Source organism: Triturus cristatus, chromosome 1_2 (genome assembly GCF_964204655.1).
Source record: "Triturus cristatus chromosome 1_2, aTriCri1.1, whole genome shotgun sequence".
NCBI lineage: Eukaryota > Metazoa > Chordata > Amphibia > Caudata > Salamandridae > Triturus > Triturus cristatus.
This window is the reverse complement of record NC_140580.1, coordinates 746457633-746477737: the sequence shown is the minus strand read 5'-3', so window position 1 is coordinate 746477737 and position 20105 is coordinate 746457633. Positions and strand designations below refer to the sequence as shown.

Below are 20105 nucleotides of genomic sequence, written 5' to 3'. Positions count from 1 at the left end.
TAATGAGTTTCTCCTACTGTAGGCACAAACATGCTTTCCTGCAGCATTTGCGCTTTCACTTTCTGAGCAGCCCTGGACAATGGTGGCCGCTTCTTTGAATATGTCTTGCATTTACAAAAGTTTGAGCTATTTAAATTGTAAATGATAATGCCTTTTATTTATGTGTTAATCAGCAAAACAGATCAATAAAAGGCATTGTCATTTATAATGCCAATAGCTTAAACTCTGGCAAATGCGAGACCTATTGCATTGCAAATGCTTGTTACACCAGCTGCTTAGTAGGGTTTTAAATTATCACCTCTGCATACACAACACCAACACAGCAGGGTTTTGAAGGGGAAAAACAAGTATTCTATCCAATGTAGAACACTTCAAATGGTAAAGGTAAATGCAAGAAAAAGAGAATGAGGACACGGATCATAGTTCATAAGCTCCGCTTGCTTTAAGAGATGGGATCCTTTCACTTAAAATCATTTACTTACATTGGTGAAACTATACTATTTATTGAGCGGATACTAACTTCCATATATGGTACATCATATAGGTACAACTATTTGAATGCTGTGCTTTCTGGAGTATGGGTGTCAGCAGAATCAAAAGGCTGATTCTTATGGAAATAAAAGGGTCTGCCACTAAACAATGATCGCTATCTCTCCAGATACGTTAGCTTCCAGGGAACTGTGTTCGGGGACTAAGCTCTTGATGGGTGCGCTCTTTAGGAGGGGGGTGCCATAGGGGGGAATCTCCCAAATCTACCACTCCTTGGTGATTAATGCACTTGACAAATTTGAGCCGCTGCGAACTCAATGGGAAGGGGTTTGGACCCTTGGAAGAGGAGAACTGGCACCACCAGGATGGCCCCTCGAGCCATAACCATCTAAAATAAGATGAGTGCAAGGGTACTACGTGCATTGGGCTGATCTCACCCCTACCCACTTACACTGTGCCTGTATCTTCCCTAGTCCCACATGTTTCAGATGTCCCCACACTACTGCAGGGCTTATACCATATGGTATGTACATGCCCCCGATTGCCAACTACTGGAGTGAAGTAGCTCAGACGTTCTGGGGAGTGCTGGGCTGGGAGGTGGAATAATCCCCACAGCTTGCCCAATTGGGGATTTTTGAGGGGCTGGGGGACACGAAAGCCAACAGGTGCTAATTGGAGTAGCCACCATGGTTGCAAACGAGATTGCTTGGCAATGAAAAAAAAAAGAAAATCGCCTACACCGCCTTCACTGACTCAATAGTGCCCAGGTGTGAACTAGAATGCGGAGGAGCCGGAGTACGGTACCCAGGGTTGAAAAAAAAATGTTTAAAAAAAATCATACTAAGATGTGGAACACATGGTGGGAACTCTTTGGGCTGGGCACCCCACTGTAATGTTAATCACACTCCCCCAAGGGAGGGCCCTGATGTTAAGTCATCCTGAAGGGATTAATCTGAGACTGTATAACTGCTCTTCTTAAAATGGCTCTATGTGGCTTCTAGTTGCTTCTGTTCTCTCACGCAAAAATCAATAAAATTGGTTATTTGAAAAACAAAACACCACCAGAAAATAGCCATAGGGTGTAGACATTTATGCGGGGTGTGTGGGACTCAACGCAACTAAGCAATCCTTCTTACAAGTATTGCCGTAGTGCTTGGTACCCTAGAAGCAAGAACTCCTTGCAAGCTCACTGAATTGGCAAGTATCTCATTTCAGGTTTTGACTTTCAGGAGCAGGAACTCTGAATTTTCGAAGGTTGTGGGGCACAAAGTTCCTTTCAGTCTTGGGTGAGCTCCGATTGCAGAGCAGTTTGCCCCGGGTGTTATTACTTTTCAGTACTCACCAAAGATAACTTAGTGTCAGTCTAGGGTAGGGCTAGGAATGAGCCTTAGGTCTCTGATCTTGGCAGTACATTATAAAACAATGATCTTCACAGCCGCAAATAAAAAGCTGGATTTGGGACAAGATAGATTAAAGCAGGTTTTCTAGACTTCAGGAACTATCTACCTTCACTATCCAGCAGCATAGCATCCCAACTACAGTCCTGGTGTAGGTTTCCAGACTTGTTAAGGGAGGCAACCAAGATATGATGCCTATGGTAAAGTCCTTCTTTCACCATGCAGGTAACAGCTTCGTTAAGTAGTAACCTGTTGCGTGTTTGCTTTGGGGTCAGGCTGTAGATCAGGCCCTGCAGTCAGCCCCCATTATACACAGCTGAAGGGCATGCACAGCAGGGGTTAACCGCCTGTGAGGGGTTGGCTGCAGGCCCTGATGCCGATTCTGAATGAGTACAGCCAAAGGTTGTGCGCAGTGTGGGTTGGTTGCTCAGCGGGTTGGGCACCGCAACCGGTCCTGCAGCCAACTCATGCTGAGCACAGCCAAGGGCAGAGTACTGGTTCCTCTGGATGCATCACTGCGAGGTCATCAAAGTCATCTGAGATGTCATCAAGGAGGTCAGTTAACATAGCAGGAATGTCAAACAATGCATGATAGGCATGAGTTGTGGTTAGCTACATAACAATAACTGGCACATTTAAGTGGTTTGTATATGTGGTCTTGTAAACATGGTTGCATGTCAACTCTGTGTTCTTATCCAGTAAATTTCTGAAACACAAGTTCAGATTTTATAAGCAAAACCAACCATAACGTCATTTTAACCCTTTGTTTTTTCAGTGTATTTATTTATAATTTGGGTAAATCATGGTATAATTTCTTTACTTTGGATTAATGATGCATATTGTCTATTTAAGTAACATTATAGAGACCCTGAACTCACTCTCACACTGCAGTGATATGGCCAGTTACAATCTTCCTGTCACAATCTTCACCAGTTTGCCCTACAGTTGGCAGAAGGAAAACTTCAAGTGCGATTATCCTGCAGTCAAAAACACGGAGATGCAAACACCTCTCTAAAAGAAACCAGAATACATTGAAGAGGAGGTTCTACAAAAGAATCACCCAATCCCTGAAGAGAGAAATCCATAGTCCAATTTAACCAATGAAGCTAAAACCACTCGACGTTTAGATGTTAATCTGCAAACGTCCATCACCAACTCATCATTTGAGGCAAGAGACAAAACCGGCCCTTCAGATCCCCCTAGAAAATGCTACATTGAAGTTGTAGTGGAGGCATAGACGCATTCTCTGCTGCTCTCTGCCAGTGCCCAGATATAGCCTAATCTTGGGCCAATTCAAACCTTGATACCGAAAGAACTGATCAGAGATGGAGGAAGTCTTGCGGAACGCTCAAATAACATTGAAGATGTGACTGCTCATGATTACCAGAGACCTGAAATGCAAAGGAAGAAGACGATATGCTGATGACCAACAAGGATGAGAAGCAGTTCTGAGTGTTTACTAAAGCATTTGGGTATGCTAGATGCGATATAGGGCTATCAGCCAGCTGCTGCCCCTCTAACAGTGGAGCCACAGCACGAGACGTGTACAGATGTAAGGATTGGCAGCCGTTTACTCTAACTTTGCAACACAGTGAGGAGCAAATTAGACTCTCTAATCTAATCACACTACACTGAAAGAAGAAATGATTGACTTTAGTGAGTGAACAGAGTAAGCATGCTAAGGTCTTGGGAAAAGACGGCCCAGGTAGATTCCTTCCTTAATGCCTACTAGTTACCCTGACAACATTACAAGTTTCCTGAGAAGGTGACTAACTATTGCTGCAGTCAAGGTGGTTGATATGACATTTCTGATAACCTGTGCTGCACGTGTAGATTAGGATATAGCTTCCTGCGCCATCTTACTATTATAGCCCCCAAGGACTTGTGATGGGCACAGTGAAGCAAAATACTCAGCCTGCTCTGGAACACACAATAAAACATAGGTACGTGAAATATGTGCCACGAATTTCACCCAGGTTGTGGGAGAGGGCACGAACTGCTGCAGTGGAAGCAGCAGCTCCATGATGCTCTCTCTTCTCCTCCCACTTGTTCTCTACCTCCTGTGCTTTTTATTTCAACCACCCCTCACATTGCTTCACCCACCCCCATTGCTTCCTGCTAACAGCTGCTATGTTGCTTTCCCACCCCTTGCTTTTGTGCAACTATTTTTTGATTTATTTACTGAGCCAAGTGGTAGCTATCTTGGATCAGTAACTAAAAACAAAATGTAAGAACATGCCATCCACACCCATCAGTAAGGAACACATCGCATCATCACACACTTTCTTTTTGTCCATGCTGCACAGGATCAGCAAAAAGCATTTCTTTTTACTGATGCTGTACAGTATCACAAGAAAGCAGTGACAAAGATAACAGACTGTTGTCTTATGTAATTGTAAAGAAAGGATTGTGTATTTCTGAAACATAGGATTTTGGAATTACAGCAAGACCTACAATGGCCAAAGGGGAATGGAATGTAAATTATTGACCTGGTGGTATTAATGGCTAAACAACTAATTGCCATGTCTTGAAGGTGTACCGAGTTTCCAGCATTGACAGGCCGAAAACAAACCCAAATTTAGTAAAGTTTGAAGAACGACCACCAGAATCCAAAATACAGGAGGTGATATATTAGAAAAGCACTTGAGTGGGATGCCCTATTGTAACAATTCCCAAAAGGTAATGCTCAATGCCTATTGACTATGCAAGGACAGCATGTGGTTACACGTGAAGTTATGATGGTGTATTCAAATAACCACTGTAAAATGGACGTATCCATAATCATGAGGTATGGTGTTGAAAATAAAAGCTATTAATAACGATTAATGCTTGTTTATCTTAATGAGAAGCACATAGTAATAGCTTGAATCTTTGTTTGTGGGAAGGATGGAAATGTACTGAAGGCCCTTCTAAATCTTCACACCTATTAATTGTAGTTTCATTATAACCAACAGTATAACAGAGGATTTGACAAGATCCAAGAAAGGGATTTTCAGCCACCAATATGTAGGGGTACAGGTTTAACATGTTGAGTTCTTTGAACTCATATGGGAGTGGCATTTATGACAAGAAACGTGCTTCCCAATTTCCCTTTGGATGTTCCCTAGTGGTTTGAAAAAGCGCAGATTTGGAGGCAGTTGCTGCCCTTGAATTTGCCAGCTGCGTGAAAAACCTGCAGCAGATTCTGGGGAGGATCTGAAATTTTCCTCTAGCCATGTTTTGGCAAATGGGGCATTAGTCCACTAACTACAAGCAGAAAAGTAATGGTCCTAGGATCCTTTCTGATGGGGTCTTGTTGCATGGGGAGGGGGGGGGGGGGGGCTTTCCGAGAAGAAGGAATGCGGTGAACTGTACACATTTTAAAAAAGGTAAAAGCTAATCTATACCAAACTATCTCAACCAGTACAAAAGAGAACAGAATTCTGGCAAGGAACATACATACAAACATATGCAGACACACAGTCATGTGTTCAGGAACACCATACTGAGGAAGGAAAAAGAAACCAAGCAAACATCCAAAGCTATGCCTCTGCTTTAGTAGGACTGCCTTGTCCCTTAAAAAGCACAATGAGGTTTCACTCTTCAATTTGCCATAGTTTTAAAACATGCCTAGCAATTTCCTTGTGCCACCTTTTAGAATATCAGACTGGTCCTAGGAACGAGACCATCTTAGAGATTGTCCCTGAAAGTCTACACAAGTTCTGAGGGTGTCAAGGAGGATCTAATGCGCTAAGTGGAAAAAATAAAATAAAACTCTGCTGAGAAGCCAAGATGATCGGCAGAGCAACTCCCCCCCCCCCAAAAAAAAAGAATCCAATAAAGCAATTAGCAAAGTACAACATTTGTAAAATGGTGATATCAGTATTATAGACAGGTATGCAGTCTGACTGGATGAGTTTGTAAGATTTTTCTTGTCTCCAATAAAAAAAGATTTCAATTAAGGATTGCCTAGCGGTCTCAATTGACTTCAGCTAAAAAAAATAGGGGATAATTATAAGCCGATATTTAGGGTCCGAGATAGCTTTCTTCATGAGAGGCTGTGTAAACATGCATGATGCCATGTAGATTTGGGTGAGTCTGGGGTAGATGGGGGCGAGAGGGAAGATTTAATCAGGGACATGGTGTAAGGCTTCAGGAGGGCATGTAACTTTAGTTTAATGTGGCACAGCAGATGCCCTATGTAAAATTCCAATAAAACCGTTTGGGGTTGGGAGGAGTTGTGGATACATATCCCAATGTAAACATATTGAATCTAGTTTCAGGAAAGTCTGGAACAGCCAGCCTGTAGAGACAGATGCATCCTGATCCTCTAACGCAAAGAGGATACATCAAAATGCATTCCGCCTTCTGCAATAGACCTCCTGTAGATAAAGCACTAAAAACCAATTCCACTACAGGCATCACCTAATAAGTAATTTATGGATTTCTTTTTGTCTTTATCGTATTTTTAGATCCATCAATGTCAACAGATTCGAAGTTAATATGCAAGGGGGGGGGGGAGGGGGGGGACGCAGTTTTACACAGGGATACTGCTACTACCCCCGCTTCAAACCCACATGGTTTAATAGTGGACATGTGTGTAACTTCAGCATGCTCAGATGCAAAAAAACAGCCTTTCCCTTTGGTAAGTGTGCATTGCTATGAAGATTACACAATGCAAGTGTTTACTAGCCAGTCTCAACAGTACTTCAATCATACTTAAAGTGCATTTTTATTTATATATTTATATTTTTAAACATTTACTGAATAGACTGAACTTGAGACAATCAAACTTCACATGCAGAGTCCTCCCACCCGCATCCACCCAATAATTATTATCATCCTATTTGTCATAAGCATTAGTACGGAGATGATAATTAAAACTGGAGTGGTTTCACCAAGGATACAAACTTGGCCTGGAAAAAAAGCATACTTTTTTCAGAAAAACATTCTCTTTCAAGAAAACCTCCTACGGTGGACTGAATCCTTCCACCTCAATCGCAATGAAATGGACATCTCTACTTTTTTGAAGAACTTAAATAAAAGTTAGGTACGGCCCCCTTCTAAACTTATAATTCACCTATCTCTCTGTAAAAGCAACAAGTCACAAAGCTTGCTCTATATCCAATAGTGTTTGAAATGATCAATCCATAAATTGATATTAATTTAGCGTGGCTTATCTCACCAGGGAGGTATCCTGGCGCTGAGGTAAGGTGGGCCTTAGTTGAAGAGCCAGGTCTGGATTCTCTTTCTGAAGCCGGAGTGTGAGAAGAAGGTTCGAAGGTGGTACGGAAGATCGTTCCAGGACCTAGCGGCAGGGTAGGAGAAAGAACGACCTTCACTGCGGCTTCGCCAGATGCGGAGGACGCGATATAGGGCGGGGGAGTCGGATCAACGACTGGGGGGCTAGCAAAGTGAAGTTGCTAAGAAATTGTAAACCTCATTTATTGTGTTCTGCATACCCTTTAAATGTGAAAATCCTAACAGGAAAAAAAACCAGACCTGAAGAGGTGTAAATAAACACAGATGAGGTAAAGGTGCGCATATTTGGAGGGTTTTATAAAGATCTATCCACAGGCACACCTCCAGATAAAGAATTGCAACAACAATAGTAAAATTCACTAAACCTGCCCCAAGTCTCGCCTTCGGAGAACGACCAGCTAAATGGCCTGATCACTTCAGAGGAAGTAGGAAAGGCAATTCCGAAACTCAGCACATCGGGCCTGGGGGCTTTGTGTGGTTTGACGGCACACTTTTAAAAAATATACACGTCGGAGCCAATACCCCACCTCACCTCGGTGTTCAATGCAATAGCGGAGAACTCAAATGTATCGAATTCTATGGCTGAGGCAGTAATCACAGTTATACCCAAGGCGGGGACAAATCCCCAGGTTTGCACCTCCTACAGGCCTATTGCCCTTTTAAACCTAGATGCTTAACTATTCTCAGCAATACTGGCCACAAGAATGGAAAATCTAATGCCTGCACTAATCCACCCTGATCAATCTAGCTTCATAAAAGGGAGGCAGACGCATGACAATCTTCGGCAAACTATACATTTGATCGAAAAAGTCTCCAAACCTAAAATTACGGCGATGTTGGTGGGCCTAGATGCCAAGAAGGCCTTTGACAGGGTGGATTGGTCGTTCCTCTTTCTTACCATGGAAGTTTTGGCTTTGGGGAGAGGTTTATTAATATGGTCAGAGCTAACTATAAGAACTCGCATGCAACGGTCCAGGTCTACGTTACTCCCATTTGCATTGAGCAGAGGCACAAGACATGGCTGCCCGCTTTCACCTCTCCTTTTTGCCTTGAGCATCAAACCTCTGGCAACTCGGTTCAGGGCTAACCCGGAGATTACAGGGACACAATTTGGGGATATAGAACACAAGGCTTCGCTTTTTTCGGATGATATGCTGATGACACTTACAGATGCAGTCCTGTCACTACAGTTATCGCAGACAGAACTTCGAAACTTTAAAGTGGTAGCAGGCTTCAAAGTCAACTTATCGAAATCCTTTATCCTAAATCTCACAACCCCAGAAGGAGAAGTCCAGCAGCTCTGTGGACAGACCCCTTTTCAGTGGGCCAAACCCTTCCTTCAATACTTGGGAATCCAGCTCACCCCGCGGTTAGAGGACCTCTATTAGGCAAACTACCCCACTTTGTTGTCACAACTCCAACAAGATCTCAGGCGCTGGAAACCTCTGTACATCTCTTGGCTCGGTCGGATAAACGCCATAAAAATGACAATGCTCCCAAAGCTACTCTGATTCAAGCACTCCCGTTTGACCTGATCGCGATCTCTTGCCCGAGCTCCGCTCTCTTATTACTAAATTTGTATGTCAGAATGGAAGGGCTCGCCTTCCATTCCACACATTACGACGCACAAAGAAAGAAGGGGGTGTGGCGTTACCGGACTTCTCCCTGTACTATAAAGCAGCCCAACGAAGGGTGGTGGTAGAGTGGTCCATGAGGGAGTCCGACAAACATTGGCTCCACATGGACAGGGCAATGGTGGGTAGGTCGATTTGGGATGTGCTCTAAAAGCAGAAAAAAAAGATAGGCCGACCAACGCATACATTAGCACCCCGACACGAACCACTCTCAAGGTATGGGACAATGTTATGGGAGATGGACATCCTTCCCTTCGCCCTACACCCCTATCCACTTCAATCCAGACTTCCCACCAGCACTGCAAGAAGGCCCATTTGATGCATGGCAGGAGGGGGGCTGCCTGATGGTCTCGGACCTTTTTCACAATTGACGTGCTGACATTTGAGAGCTGCCAAAGGGAGTTTAATGCCTCAAGCAGGGACTACTTTGATTATCTCCAACTCATACATTGGGTATCCCAACCTCGGATTAGGGAAGCCACCACCAGAGAACAAACCCCGATAGAACAGTTTGTACAGCGGGTGGGCACCATGAAGGGGGCGATCTCCTCTCTCTATGCTTTGTTACTCTCGACAGTACATGCACCACGGGTACGATACATTACTTTTTGGGAACAAGTGGTCGTGAGGGACATCACAGATGAGGATTGGAAACACTTCTGGTCGGATATAGCCAAGAGCAATCATTCAGTGGCCTTGAGAGAGGCCCATTACAAGACCCTTTTTGATTGGTACCTTTATCCCACTAAACTCAAAAAGATATTTCCAGAAACCTCTGATCTCTGCTGACTGGGTTGCGGCCTTCTCTGGGACTTCTGCCACATCTGGTGGGACTACCCGACGATTCAAACTTTCTGGGAGGAGATCCTAACACACATCAAAGACATGCTGGCTTACCCCATACCGACATCTATAGAAGTAGTACTTTTGGGCATCAGAGACCCAGACCTAGAACACCAGACGAGAGCAGATAAAGCAATAATGTGGGCCTGTCTAGGGGCGGCCAAAATGACAATAGTGCCAGCCTGGAAAAAGAGAGAAGGGCCAGCTCTGTCCCTATGGTACTCACGCTTGTGGAGAATACTCGCCATGGAAAGATTAGCAGATATTTTTAGAGATGAATACAAAAACTTTGAATATTAATGAGGCCCGCTGGTTTCCTTCTCCTCTCTGGGGCTTCCCTCTGCAGTATGCCCACCCTGCTTCCGAGTCATGCACCTATTCTAGTTCTAACTTATCCAAGGTCTAGGCCCGATTATGCCACCATATACACAAGGTCTCTCTAGGCAATACAGAGAACAAGTCGAGCTACAGGGGAGCGCCGTCCTACTACCTGACAAATTTCGGAATGTCCAGCCATACATAAAAGAAGAACCCACCACCACCAGGGAGGGGGAGGGGGGGGCGGAATAGTTGGCGCATGTTTATAAAAATTGTTTTAGAAGCCCTAATGCTTGGATTAATAAAGCGGACATGACTTGAGTTAAGGGAGGGGGGCGTTGGGACTTCCCAAAAAGAGAAGCTGTATCTCTATTAGACTATAATGCTTATATGAAGTCCCTTTTGCTTTCATGCATTGTACTGTCATCTGAAAGTCATGCTGAATAAAAAGAACTTTGACAAAAAAAAAAACCTATAATATCTGGAAACCTACAGAGCCGACATTTCACAACACAGGAGATTGCAGACCAGTTGTATTGTGCTTTACGAGCCCAATAAACAGCTTACATCGATCTGTATAATTGGATGGTCATGTACCCATCAATACCTGGCCAGTGTGGGAGAGCAGAGATAGGAGGCTTCTGCAATGCTCTCAGGCAGCCAGCACGAGGATGCAAAACCATTCATAAACTAGTGAAATGTTTGCAGATTTCAAGCAGGCAATTAAGCACCACCTGAGGAAGACGACAAATTGAAACATCTCTAGGTGTGCGGTGCAACCTCCTTTGGGTATATATATATATATATATATATATATATATATATATATATATGTTAACCACAATCCTGCAATGATCCCAGTCTCAATCACAAACAACCGGTCCGGACCGCAATATGGAGATAAATTCTTCTTTTTATTGTTGCAGATTTTTTAAAAAGTGCATGTGCAAAAAGTCTCTAAATCAGCAAGTGCCCAGCCTGATGCGTTTCGACTGCCTAACAGCAGTCTTGATCACGTATATATATAAAAACACTAATCAAAAGAAAAGTAGGATCATATTTTATGTTTCATTGTTAACCAAATTACTAACAAGATGCATTTAAAACTAGGGCCCAGATGTATGACCATAAATTGCATGCGCAAACGGGTTTGCAACCTGTTTGTGCATGCAAAATGGCAAAGGGCCATGTACAATTCCTAAATAGCGAGTCACAATTTATTTGCGACTCACTATTTAGGAATTGCAAGTTGCTATTAAGAAAGGGGGATTCCCTTCCTAATAGCGACCCCAAAGCATGGTATGAATGTTTTGCCACGGCAAGTGCGGTCGCGAAACACTCGCAAATTACCACCATCTTCAAGAGGGTGATAATGCACCCGCAAAAGAGAAGGGGTCCCCAGGGGACCCCCTTCCCCTTTGAAAATGCAGGGGAAAATATTTTTAGGGGCAGGCAGTGGTTCCTGGGACCACTGCCTGCCCTTAAAAAATTAAACAAAAAGGTTTAATTTTTTTAAATGCATCTCGTTTTCCTTTAAGGAAAAAACGAGCTGCATTTTTTCAAAAAAACCTGCTTTATTGAAAAGCAGTCCCAGACATAGTGGTCTGCTGAGCCCAGCATGCCACGGTCCCTGGGAGGGCCAGCCATTCCCAATTGGGTTGCAAATTGCGAGTGGCTCATTAATATTAATGAGTCTCGCAATTTGCGACCCCATTGGGAATCGCCAACAGTGTATCTGACAATGTTGTACATTTGCTTTTGCGACTTGCAAAATTGCGAATCACAATTTTTCGCAATTTGCAAGTCGCAAAAGCAAATTGTTGTACATCTGGCCTTAAATGTAATAATGACTGGACAATGTCACAAAAAGCAGTTTGTGAGCTTAGTGTATAATTATATTCAAACTCCAAACAGAGCTCACAAAAGAAATGTAACATAATATAAGTTAGGATAAAGTCTTGAATAAATACTACAGCCAAGACTGGGATACAGTAATCAAAGAAAGTTCAATTACTGAAGGAAAGCTACCAGAAAATGCAAAAACAAGCAGCTGTGGTAGGGATTTTACGAGCTGCAAAGTAAAAACAATCTCTTACCTCCCTGAAAGAAAGTTTACCGTCAAAATCTTCATCTACTTCTTTGATCATGTTTTTCAGTCCAAGGTGTGTTTGTGGTGCTTCAAGTTTCTCCATCATTAATTTGAGTTCCATAAGGTCAATAAAACCATCTTTACCAGCATCATACCTAATGTTCCCCAAAAAAGTAAGAAATTAGACATGGACTACCAGACAACATAACTGATTGCTCAAGTATCTATTGGAATTCAAACTAAGAGAACTAGAATCTACAATATGCACAAATATAACATTGAAAAAGATGAATCAGTGGAAAGCGATCTATATAGAGCCTGCAGCAAGCCATGAAACAAGACCTGGGGCAGGCTGTGCATGCCAGAAGTGGAGTAGCACGCAGAACTACCACACAGTTAAAGTTGAGAAGCTGAGAATGTCTTGCGTACAAGGAAAGGAAAGGTCTAAAAAGCAGTCCTGAAAAGAGAGCTCAATAAACAATACTGGCAACATTCAGACAATCTTTTTTGCAAGAAAGAGAAAAAGATATGCTGATGTCTATCATATATCCACATGCGTGTACCATCACATCTATAACTTGGGGTGAGAATTTTCAGTAAAAAGAATAGTACCAACATACATTTATTGAATACAGAATTGTAGATAGCCCATTCACCTCAATCTTTAATATCTGCACTGCAGTCACTTAAGTGAATGTTCTTTGAGTGCTTGAGTAATGGATTAAAAAAGGGACATGTGGGTAGTGGTGACTGGGGTGGCCATGACAAGTGAGCCAAGATGGCAATTGGAACATTAACCAGGCCTCTGTCTAAAGCTCCATCCATCTGTCATCAACTCATTGTAGAGTGTCTCAAATGTGATCTTCCTACTGCTATGAAGTTGTGGTGCCCGACTGCTTTTTCCAGCCGTGGGGAGTCAGGAAGCAGCAGTGCCGGACCCCGGTTGATATCTAGTGGGCAGGCCTGTTGGCTAAGGCATGTCCTTTCATTAGAGGTACAGCTACAAAAGTAGGGGTGTAGGGGCCGGCATCAGAGGCACCAAGTCCTCACCGGATACATCCACAGGAACTGGGTCTCCGAGATCCCTTGGGGCACTGACGGCAACAGGAGAGCCATGGGGCCTGCGGCTGAACGTCAGCCAAGTGGCCCTCCTGGCTCGGCCTTGTCGAATGCCTACAGTGGGGAGTGGAAGGGTGAGGCTGCCGCTCCAGGAACCTCACATGCCCCAGGACTGAGTAAACTTAGGAAAGCCAAGTGGACAAGGCAGAGGACCACATTCTCATGAAGATTTAAGAGAGTGTGCGAGGTCTGAAGGTAAGCTTGTGGCACAGGCAATGAGCCTGTTAAAGAGAAGCCTTAGAGACAAAGTGTTTGCCACATACAGGGTGATGGCATGGACACCTGCTCAGACCCTAGGGGCCGGATGAGTGAGCGGCTGGACTGGTGAGCTTTGGCATGAAGGAGCACGCTCTCCAGCGGTTGCAGTGGATGGGTAGATGGCATGAACTGACAGTGGACCCCAGGCGCCCGCACTTAAAACTTTGGATACATTTTGTCCCAAGAGAATGAGGATTGGTAGCCTGACAGAAGAACACTCCAGTGGTTGCTATGAGGCTCCAAGCTTGTGGCAATCTCAAATGATCCACATTAGGCCTAAATGGCATAGAGGAAATCTAACAAGGCTCTGCACAGCTGGTGGAAGAGACGGCTTCCTTCCCTCGGCGACACAAATAAATGCCATAATTTTATAATACATGGGATTCTACGATCTCTGTATAAAAACCTGTCTCTAATTTCTTTATAAACAGTGACTTGTTAAGCACCCAGTCGTTAACTATAAACAAAAGGCAAAGCACACAACTGTAGTAACTTATTACAGTCGAGTTCTAAAGTCACAATAACTGCTGCTGGGGCCAGCTGTCAGGGGAAATGCAGGTCATGTCACAGAGCATAATTCAAGAAGCTGGTGAAAGATAAAAAAAAAAAAAAAAAAATTCAAACACCTTTTATATTTCTTCTACTGAAGTAGAAAAGACATTTTTGGCAACATGTTTATATTTTGCACTCCTTGGGTAAATATTGAAAAGTTATAATCTTTCTGTATGATGCTACTTATTCCGAGCTTCTGCCCGTTTTTAAAAAAAAATGTTTAATGACTTGTATTAAACTGATTTCAATATCTTTTTGCAACAAATATCCAACAGCTTTTTTGATGCGTTTATTTTTGCACTAGAGATTCTCTTGTTCACATTTGCAAACATACTCTCTTCATATGAACGAGCTACACACCAAGGATTTAAGTGGTTTGTGAGAAAGGTGATGGTGTGACCATGTATTACATGTTATAATACTGCTGTACATAAGGATACTGCAAGTCACCTTGGAGTTCTATAACCTTATACAGGAACTCAGTACTCACCTCATTACTCTATACCGTCATGAACTCCTCAATGACTTGCAGTAACATTATATTATTCAGCAGGAATATATCACAGAGGCCATGTGGCACTGGGTTGAGGAGAACGGAAGCTCCCAACACAAGACAGCCCAGAGTCATAAAATGGAACAGTTGCAGCCTGTGTCAGATCCTGGGAGAGAGGACATCAATAATGCTGGAGGAAACAAGCTATTGGTCCTTCTCAAATCTGTATAAGCTGTGACATCACCTCCATGGAGGTCAGACAGGCAACTTCTCGAAAAAGGCTTCCAGAAGACAGAGCGGACAATAGACCACACAAAAGACTGGAATTTGAGTTTCCTAGTGTTTTGTCCGGGGGGAGGGGGGGTGGGGAAGGGGAAAGAACAGGCCACCTACTATGTTACAGCCCTATTGACAGGAGGTAGTGGACTTGAAACCAGAATATGTGGCCGCTTAGTTCCTAGTATGGAAGCTGTTGGCAAACCGGCCTTCAAAGTTATCTACCGGAATGAAAAGATCAGGAGGGGCCGTGCTCCACTTTGTCAGATGATACAACCCTCACACTGCAAGAGATCTACCTCCTTACCACTAAATGTCATTTCCTGGGGAGGCTCAGATGGAAGAGACTATACATACACGGTGCAGTAGGAATTGCAAGGAGGGTCTATCCTACCTAAAACCTTTCCTTTGACTGTTCAGTGTGTTTTCAGATAAGCTAGGCTGATTAGAGTCAGTCCCTGGTCTTTTGAAAGAGCGTCCTTGGTCTTTATTGTATAGCCCCCCCCCCACTCTCTACCACACAGTAAACCCAGGACAAACTAACTGATTTGCTATCAGGTGCCAAATTAGGGACGTCCACTCAGTGGTGATTTTAACGCCACTTTGGACCACACCATAGAACGTTGTCATGCCGCTTCCCCCTAGACAACCAGAGGTCCATTATTCACTAACTGAGCCGATTCCCTCGGCTGTGTAAATAGCATTGATTAGATAGGATACATAGATTTCGGGTACATTGGTCTCTCTCATGGACTACTCCCTTATTCCCATACTTGACCTGCAATGAGTCACTGAGGATCAAATCCTTCCTTGTGGCGTGTCAGACCACTGTGCATTGGAGTGGTCTTTGGGGCATGTGTGAGAAGCTGGCCTGGCATATGCTGGTCACTAGTTATAGTGGCGACCTTGCACCAGTCCAATTCGACTCTTATGGTAGATAGGTTTAAGACAACCTTTTAAAGAAAGCTATCCTAGTGGTAGCTGTGGAGAGCAGCCTTCAGGCTAAGTCTCAGAGGAATGTAAAGCAGCTTGTTTTACCTTATAATCTCTTGAATTACCAAATGAAAGGACACCACACAGGTATATATAATATATATATATTTATTTCTAGACACACTCTACTGATCTCTTTATGAGATTAGAAGTCAGGAACTTAAGCACATATCAATGCTTCACAACAAATTAAGCACTTGTATGGCTGGGGCCCTAGGGGCGTACCAGACCATATACTAAAAAAAGAGATTTAGGAATGTCGACTTGCAAGGGGACAAGGCCTAGGGCCTTTAGAATTGCTGGGGCCTCACTAATCCACCCAAGGCAGGTAAGTAAAGGACCCACGTGCAGTGTGAGAACACAGCCGCGGGTTCCCTATTGATTTCAATGGAGCAAGTCGCGGTTGGATTTTTAAAGTTTTAGGGTACTTCGGAAAAGTCTACAAGCAAGCCACTTACAAGGTAAGTACTTCAAGGGCCAACACCCACAGGAGCACCGGAGTGCACGAGTTACCTCACCCAGGGAAGCCGGGTGCATAGGTGTCGGGTCGCGGTGTCGTTTACAATGGAAGCCGAAGAAGATTTGCTGCTTGTGAAGACTGGAGAAGTGTCCAGTGGAATCCAAGGCTGGATTCAGAAGAAGGAAGACCTGAAAGCAAAAGGGACAGTGTTCACAGTCACTTGCCAGTGACCCGAGGCCAGGAAGATGGATGCCCACGGTAGTCGGGTGATTTCAGGTGATTCACAGGTGTCTTGACTCTTCAGCCACGAGGTCCAGGAGGCGTCGACGACAACCAGGAGCTGGATTCGGAGTGTCCCACGAAGTCTGCCGCTTACTGAAGTGTCGGCAACCGGATTGGAGCCAACAAGCCTTGGCAACAGCAAGTCTCGTGGAATGTTAAGAAAGTCAGCGGTGCAGACCAGCAAGGTCTGAGGGACTCACCCAGCAAGGCTAAGTCAGGGCAGGCCTGGAGCAACCAGGGGAGCCCTTGGGTTCGATGAAAAGTCTTCAGGGGACCCACAAGCCAACCGGCAAGGTATCGCGAAGACCCCTCGTGAGGATTCACTTCACAGGAGCTCACGGTCACTCGGGACGAGGTAGGCCTCTGATTTTTTTAGGGAAATCCTGCTGGAGGCTTGGACCACACGTGGCCCAATGCACAAGTTCGTAGAACGTCGTGAAGGGGTTGCACTCGACAATAGTGCACGGTACCCGGGTATTGCTGTTCCTAGTCACTCGTGGGGTCCACTCGCCTCAGGTTTGCTGGGGACTCACAATGGCCGTCGAGAAGTCAGGAAATCCACTTCCGGGGCTGCAGGGACTTCGGACTCCGGCGGAAAAGTTTGCGAACGTTGATTCAAAGTTTTGGTGCCTGCCAAGCAGGGGAGTCACTCCTTGACTCCAAGGGAGATTCTTCAGTCTTCCAAAGGTAGTGGAACGTCGAAGGTCCAGGATTCTTCTTGTAGAGCGTCGTCCAGGGACATCTAGTTTGCAATGGGAAGTTTTCCCTATCTTATACTAAAGGAAATGGAGGGACTAGCTCTATGACCATTCCTATGGAAGAATCAGGGGAGTGGGTGGTTACACCCACTTCGCTTTGTCCAGTTTTGCACCAGAGCAGGGGCAGGTAGCCCCTGAACCGGTTTGATCTGGCATATGCACAGAGGAGCCTACTGCTCCCCCATTGCAGGACTTCAAAGCACTCTAGGAGTGCACCCACCCAGCCCCAATACAATAAATCCTGTCTGGAAGGTGGTGACACCTCCCTGTGACAGGATGCCTATTGTTGGGCCTCCTCCACTGTGAGCTTCAATCAGCAGCAGGAGGCCAGCCCAGTCTCTGTGCTGGTGGCATCCATTACGTGATGCCAGGCTCTTTCAGATTTCTACCGTGTTTCCACAGTAGGTACATGTCTTCTGCTCTAGAAGGGTGGGATCATACTCCACCAGTTACTGGTGTGGGGGTATGATTCCAAGGCGTTTGGCACCAAACACAACATGTTTTGATGCAGCCATCCCAAAGTTAGCATTTACAGCTAGGTTATAATGCACTTAAAGAGTATATGGTTTAACCGCATCCACAAACAGCCACAGGCAGAGGCACCCCCTCACATGTAAACCAAGCACCCTGCCCTCAGGATTGGTAGGGCCTGCCTTTGGGGGTGACTGATAGGTTTGTGTGTGTGTGTGTGTGTAAGGTGAGATATAGGGGACCTATACCTCGGTGAGGAGTGCTAACACTACCTCACCCAGGCTGCAGTAGCAGGCCTGTGGTGTCAGATTTAGTCTGCTTCCCAGGGGTGGGATAATACATGCTTCAGCCCCTGGTAGGCCTGTGAAGTACCTATGCCCTTGGTACCTAAGGTACCATATACTAGGGGCTGATAAGGTACCACAGTATACAATCACTAGTGCATCTAATATGCACTCCAAGTCATTTAAGGGAGTAAGCAGATAGGCTGGGGTCCTGGATAGCAGGATCCCAGCCAGACTAGTCAAAAACCATCCACACACCAGGAACAAAAGTGGGGGCAACCATGCAGTCAGATTCCACCTTCCTACAGCACGCTACAACAGCGTGCAAGAGATATGATGCATCAAAGAATGGTGGATGGTTGGCAGCGACTTTGTGAGTAAAAATCATACTTGGAGTTGAATACAGGTTCAGTCTCAAGTAGGAGGTCCTGTTGAAGACGTACAAAATCAGTCGTGTGTAGAAGGGCAAAGGCATCTCTCAGGGGCAAGCTGGAGAAAGGGAATCTACGAAACTGGAGATCAAGAAAAAAATGGATTGTGGCTCTGCACCTCAGAGTACTTGAAGGTGCAATACATGAGTTTAAAAACAGTCATGTGGAGGAGGCACAGTGGGCATAACTAGCATCACAAAGCTGCATATGTGAATTAAGTGACAAATACAAACGCCTTTAGAGGTAGCCACCAGGACAATAGCAGAGATAATAAAAGAGTCTTACGCAGTGCTTACAGATGCGGTCATTATAACTATGACAAGCTTCGCACCATTCCCCTGCTCGCCCCCCCATGGGAAAGAAATTGCCCTGCCCTGGGAGTACCTGATTCCCACTCTATCACAAGCAGAGTGCGAGTCTCGGGTTGTGCCACTGACAGAGGAGATCAAAGACGCATCAAGTGCCACGCAATTCATTAAGACACCCGGCCATAAAGGTTTTCCTACAGAAAGAACCAGACTAAGCTACTGGTCCCACACCTTCTGAGCCATTTTATTAAATAACACCAGACAGACTAATTTTCGCAGGACATCCAAGCTACGATTGCAGTCATACTGAAATCAGGTCAAACCCTGGATGATTGTGCCTGGGCTTCTCACCAATTAACACAGAGATAAAAATTCTAGCAAGGGTGATTGCAAATATATTGGCTTGGAGTGGAAACCACAAAGATGCATATGGACTAGAAATATTGTATGCTGAGTCGGGTAACACTGCACTGCCTGTGGCAACTCAAAATGTCTCTGCTGCAAGCAAATCAATTTATGAGCTCAGATGTGCTACTTCTTGTTGAATGTGAAGTTTTTTGTTTCGCCTGAGATGGGGCTTCCTATGGGAAATCCTACCGAGGACAAACATCAGCCCCGCATTCTAGGCATTTATCAACGCTCTATACAGTGGTCCTAGAGCCTAGTTGCTTCTTAAAAGCCATCTTGTCTGACCCTTTCCCTATCGAGTGACCCACCAGGCATTAGTACCTTCTCTCGCTGTTTGCAGAGGTCACTGAGCCACGTATCTGAAGGGAAGGTCTGGAGCAGGGCTTTCAGGGATAACATCAGGTATCACTGTATGTAGACAATGTTTGCCCCTTTCAAAGGCTAATGAAGCTCTTATCTATGGGGAGGCCTCTAGCTTGATAGTGAATGGGACAAATGCACCATTTTCCAGGTGCAGTTTCAGAATCACATGAATGACTGGAAATGTGCATGACCAGGTAGTTGAAACTGTCGGTCAGTATTAGAGTTGAGACACCCACTCTCCTAACAGTATGGTGAGGGCTTAATAAGGTCCACCTTCTCGCTAAATTAGGAATGGAACTTTGGTGTTGAGATGCCCATTCCAAGACTACACTGGTTCAAGCTGCATTTTTCATAATGGTGGCTAAATTGTCGCGAATAGCCACATGAGGTTCCGGACCGGTTTTTAGGTCTCGCCTAGGCAGCGCGCATGCTCTGCTCTAGGAGAGGACCTTTTGGAATCGGTCAGCTCTTTTCAAGCACTCGTGCTTGAGGCGGCATCCACCTTGTGGGAGCGAGCAAATAACATGGCCGAGCCCGCGTCTGCTCGCTCCCGCAAGGTGGATGCCGCCACAAGTACGAGTGCTTGAAAAGAGCTGACCAATTCCAAAAGGTCACTCGTGCTTCTGGTCCTTTAGCCA

The 20105-nt window shown here is 44.8% G+C and overlaps 1 protein-coding gene across 1 annotated transcript in view; it reads right to left on the bottom strand.

The window, feature by feature from the left end:
- Positions 1 to 20105, bottom strand: part of EFHD2 (EF-hand domain family member D2) — a 116990-nt gene that overhangs the window by 52473 nt on the left and 44412 nt on the right. The window contains exon 2 of the mRNA XM_085608666.1: positions 12019 to 12166. Coding sequence (XP_085464792.1) covers positions 12019 to 12166 — 148 coding nt within the window. The remainder of the gene's footprint in view (positions 1 to 12018; positions 12167 to 20105) is intronic.